At 39.2% G+C, this 5,024-nt stretch overlaps 2 protein-coding genes across 2 annotated transcripts in view; both read right to left on the bottom strand.

Annotated features, from left to right (window-relative positions):
- LOC112138726 (gastrula zinc finger protein XlCGF57.1-like) overlaps positions 1 to 3,408 on the bottom strand; it is a 7,204-nt gene extending 3,796 nt beyond the window's left edge. Inside the window, exon 1 of the mRNA XM_024261350.2 lies at positions 2,715 to 3,408. Coding sequence (XP_024117118.1) covers positions 2,715 to 3,260 — 546 coding nt within the window. The 5' untranslated portion in view covers positions 3,261 to 3,408. The remainder of the gene's footprint in view (positions 1 to 2,714) is intronic.
- LOC112138731 (gastrula zinc finger protein XlCGF8.2DB-like) lies at positions 466 to 2,660 on the bottom strand. The gene has a single exon (XM_024261354.2). The coding sequence runs from the start codon at positions 2,376 to 2,378 to the stop codon at positions 1,473 to 1,475; it is 906 nt and encodes a 301-aa protein (XP_024117122.1). The 5' UTR covers positions 2,379 to 2,660; the 3' UTR covers positions 466 to 1,472.
- Positions 3,409 to 5,024: the final 1,616 nt, after the last annotated feature.

The raw sequence follows: 5,024 nt of genomic DNA, 5'->3' as shown, positions 1-5,024 counted from the left end.
AGAACATGGAGATCTGAAGATTAATCTGATTATGCTGTTTTATTAAGGTTATAATTTTTCTCTGGAAAATCATTTTATGCTGAAGTATATTTAAATCAAAACACAATATTTGGGTTATTGTGAGCAGGAAGGACCAAAAGTTAATTTTGTGTTTCACGTTTCTATTCAAGTTAAATGACAGCACAAGATTATATAAGGTGATAATGAAGTATTTTCTTGGTGCATCTGTCACAATAAAAAGTTGGAAAATGAGAATGTGAAATTTATTTCATAATTACCATTTTAGGTACTTTTAAAATAAATATATAGTAAAAGTAAGTAAGTAAATAAGTAAGTTTTATTTATATAGCACCTTTCATAGACAAAAGTCACAAGGTGCTTCACAAGTTAAAGCATAAAAACAAATACTTCAAAAGATAAAAAGACAAAGCTTCCCCGATTAAAAACATAAAAGACAAAAGCCTCACAAGCTAAGAAACATAAAAGACAGACAGCAAGTACCACATAAAACAATCATTTCAAGCCAAATTAAAAACAGACTCAGTTAAAATGCTGAGCAAAATAAAAGGTTTTAAGTTGGCTTTTAAAGGAGTGAACAGAGTCCAGGGAACGGAGGGAGAAAGGGAGCTCATTCCAGAGTCTAGGAGCAACAGCCTGGAAAGATCTGTCTCTTCTGGTCCAAAAGCGTGTGCGAGGGACCATCAACAGGTTCTGATCTACAGACCTGAGCGCACGAGACGGTCTGTAGGGAGTGATCAAATCACAGACATATACCGGAGCTTGGCCATGGAGGGCTCTAAAAGTCAGCACTAAAATTTTGAATTGGATCCGGTATGCAACCGGGAGCCAGTGAAGATCTTTGAGGATGGGAGAGATGTGAGCTCTTCTCTTAGTGCGGGTCAAGATCCTGGCAGCAGAGTTTTGAATTAACTGCAGACGAGACAGCTCTTTCTTACTCAAACAGGAAAACAGACTGTTGCAGTAGTCTAGCCGCGTAGACACAAAAGCATGTATAAGAACTTCTAGATCCTTACGTGACACCATTTTCCTGAGTTTAGAAATGTTTCTCAGCTGGAAGAAACAGTTTTTCACCCGCTGTTTGGAGTGCTGTTCCAGTGACATGTCTTTGTCAACACAAAGACACAAAAGCATGTATAAGAACTTCTAGATCCTTACATGACACCATTTTCCTGAGTTTAGAAATGTTTCTCAGCTGGAAGAAACAGTTTTTCACCTGCTGTTTGGAGTGCTGTTCCAGTGACATGTCTTTGTCAAAAATAACTCCCAAGTTTCTAAGGCTGGGTTTGACTGCCTGGCCAAAAGAACCCAAATGCTGCATAATCCCTGGTATGAAGTCATCAGGGACAATAATTGAAAATAAAGATGTTCTCACTACAAATTCCAGACTTCCAAAAACTTTAATTTCATGCATTAAATACTAACTTCTGCCTCTTTCTAATTTAATAACTGCATCAAATTTTGACTAAACTCTGACATTTCTTTTCAAGAGAAGGCTTCTCTTTTGTTTTATTTCTCACGTGTCTTTTGAGGTTAGATAATTGATAAAAACTTTTATCACATTCTTTACAAGAAAAAGGCTTCTCTGCGCTATGGATTCTCACGTGTCTTCTGTAACGAGATAGGTCACAAAAACTTTTGTCACATTCTTGACAACCAAAGGGCTTCTCTCCTGTATGAGTTGTCATGTGTGAATTAAGATGAGAAATTCGACTAAAACTTTTATCACATTCTTGACATACAAAAGGCTTCTCTCCTGTATGAGTTAACATGTGTGATTTGAGGTTAGATAATTGATTAAAAGTTTTATCACATTCTTGACAATTAAAGGGCTTCTCTCCTGTGTGAGTTCTCATGTGTGTTTTGAGTTGAGCTGCATGACAAAAACTTTTATCACATTCTTTACAAGTAAAAGGCTTCTCTCCTGTATGAGTTCTCATGTGTCTTCTGAAATCATATCGGTCACAAAAGCTTTTATCACATTCTTGACAACAAAAGGGCTTTTCTCCTGTATGAGTTCTCATGTGTTTTTTGAGATTAGACATCAGACTAAAACTTTTATCACATTCTTGACAAACAAAAGGCTTCTCTCCTGTATGAGTTACCATGTGTTTTTTGAGGTTAGATAATTGATAAAAACTTTTATCACATTCTTGACAAACAAAAGGCTTCACTCCTGTATGAATTATCATGTGTGTTTTGAGATTACACTTCAGACTAAAACTTTTATCACATTCTTGACAACAAAAAGGCTTCTCTCTTGTGTGAGTTCTCATATGAATTGTGAAATGAGACAAGTTACCAAAACTTTTACCACAATCTTTGCAGACATGACGTCTTCCATCAGACTCAGCTCTCATGTGGGGAGACACATTGTGTGCAATTATTTTTCTTTTACCAGCCTTAAAAGAGGAAAGTCTCTTTTCTTTTGGAGATTGTTTGTGCTTCTCTGCTGAAGTTTTCTTCTGGGATTTTTTCCTAACATCGGAGTCACACCGACTTTCTGAAATGTGAGAGCTTTCCACACTTTGGATATGACTTCTGTCTCTTTTTTTCCTCTGATCTCTGTTCTGTGGGTGTGTCTCTTCATCTGTAGTTGATGTCGATTCTTCATGGTGGTTTCCTTCTTCATCCTGACTCTCAGTTACACTGAAGCTCTTCTGTTTGTTTAGATCTGCTTCATTGTGATCATTTTCCTCATAAGAAGGAATCTCCATCAAGGTATAACTCTCCTGCTTTAGATCAAGCTGCTCTTCATCCTGACTGATGAAGATATTTTCTTGCTCCTCTTTAATCTGTGGAAGTTCTGGTTTCTCCTGTTCCTCTTTAATCTGTGGAAGTTCTGGTTCCTCCTGTTTCATTTCAATCTGTGGAGTTTCTGGTTCCTTCAGTACCTCCTTAGGCTGTGGAGGTTCTAGATCCTCTTGTTCCTCTTTAACCTGTAAAAGTTCTGGTTCCTCCTGTTTCATTTCAATCTGTGGAGTTTCTGGTTCCTTCAGTTTCTCTTTAGTCTGTGGAGGTTCTATATCCTCTTGTTTTATTTCAATCTGTGGAGGTTCTTGTTTCTCCCGTTCCTCTTTAATCTGTGAAGGTTCTGCTTCCTTCAGTTCCTCTTTAGTCCGTGGAGGTTCTAGATCCGCTTGTTCCTCTCTGAAGTTCCTCTGCTGGTTGCAGAGATCTTCCTTTTCAGTCACCCGATGCTGGGGGAGGACTGCAGGGACACAAACACAAGAATGAGTCATTTTAAAGGATTTAGTGTATTATTAAGCATACACCATCCACCCATCTTCTTAACCTGCATTATCAAGTTCTGGGTCATGGGGTTCCTAGAGCTCAACCCCAAGACAGGGTACACCCTGGACAGGTTGACAGTCCATCACATGACAAACATGGCTGCCACAACTACTTATTTTAATAATCGACTAATCTATGATTGGGCTGCACGGTGGCGCAGTGGTTAGCGCTCTTGCCTCACAGCGAGAAGGCCCCGGTTCGACTCCCGGCTGGGACCTTTCTGTGTGGAGTTTGCATGTTCTCCCCGTGCATGCGTGGGTTTTCACCGGGGACTCCGGCTTCCTCCCACCATCCAAAAACATGCTTCATAGGTGAATTGGTGACTCTAAATTGCCCCTAGGTGTGAATGTGTGTGTGATTGAGACCCTGTGACAGACTGGCGATCTGTCCAGGGTGTACCCCGCCTTCGCCCATCAGCAGCCGGGTTAGGCTCCGGCAACCCCGCGACCCCGAAAGGGACAAAGCGGTTAGGAAAATGGATGGATGGATGGGTAATCTACGATTATTTTGTTTTAGATTAGTTGACTAATCGGGTTGCTAGTTGTCTGGATGTAAGACACTTATTTTAACCATCATTAACTTAAAACTTGAAGTGTTTAAGCTCTATACTAACTAAAAATAAAGACAATCGTTTATGAAGCCTTTAATGGATCATGCAGCTTGTTTCCTTCATTTGTTTCTGGCATTAAATCAAGACTTAAATCAAAAAAATCAAAAAATCTCAGTAGATGTCAAATTGGCCAAAAAAAGCATAAAAAGAAAAGCTAGCATGATACAGTCAGACCCTTTTGCTCTAAAAATGCTAGTATGAATGCTGTGAGATGAATTTGGAAGCTGAAGATGCTGAAACTGATAGATAAAATTGTTGAAAATGATAACTGAAAAAGCTGAAGCTCATTGCAAGCTAAGATATTACCTAAATGCCAAATTAGCCTAAACAATTGGTAAAAAGTCTAATTTTGCCATGACAGCTAGCATAAAGCGGAAATAGCTTTGTGCTAAAATAAAAATTTGCCTTAAAAAATTAAGAGAATAAATTTGTCAAAAAAGCTAACATGTAGCTAAAATATTAGTTAAACTCCAAAATTGCCTTAAAAAAACCTTAGTAAATGCCATGATACTCCAAAAAGCTATTAGAATGCCAATATAACAGCTGAAACTCAAATATAGCTTAAAAACCCCAGTAGATGCCAAAACGGCTATGATATTAACAGCTAAAATATTAGATAAATCCCCAATTGGTTTAAAATAACCGTTATGTTTACAGCACACAGTGGGGAAAAAAAAAAACTTCAATTCTCTAAAAACATATGTGGACTGCTTTTGGAAAACTGGAGATGTTTGAGTGTGTCTGAGATGGAGTCCTCTGAGGTCGTCATGGCAACGAGCACACAGAGGGAGGCGCACGGCTGAGTGTCTCTTTTTCATTGAAAATTATCCCGTTAGGGTGAATGGGAGGTCGGTTGTATTGCAGTGCGCTGCGGGGGTGGACTACTTGCCAGTGGCCATTTTATTTGCACCATAGACATGTTGGGACGTTAGTCGGGGGGTGACGGGGCATCTCTGCGAGCAATCAGGAGATGTCCTGCCAATGCTCTACTCACCAATTTTAACTGCACCCTTTAGTACACACACCACAAATATACACCCTGACAAACAAACACGCACGCATCACACAAGGAAGTTGGGACCTTTGACCTTCTGTCCCCAAC

The sequence above is a fragment of the Oryzias melastigma genome, linkage group LG15, assembly GCF_002922805.2.
Source record: "Oryzias melastigma strain HK-1 linkage group LG15, ASM292280v2, whole genome shotgun sequence".
In the NCBI taxonomy this organism is placed as follows: domain Eukaryota; kingdom Metazoa; phylum Chordata; class Actinopteri; order Beloniformes; family Adrianichthyidae; genus Oryzias; species Oryzias melastigma.
The sequence above is the reverse complement of the archived record's forward strand: the minus strand, read 5'-3'. Positions and strand labels throughout refer to the sequence as shown.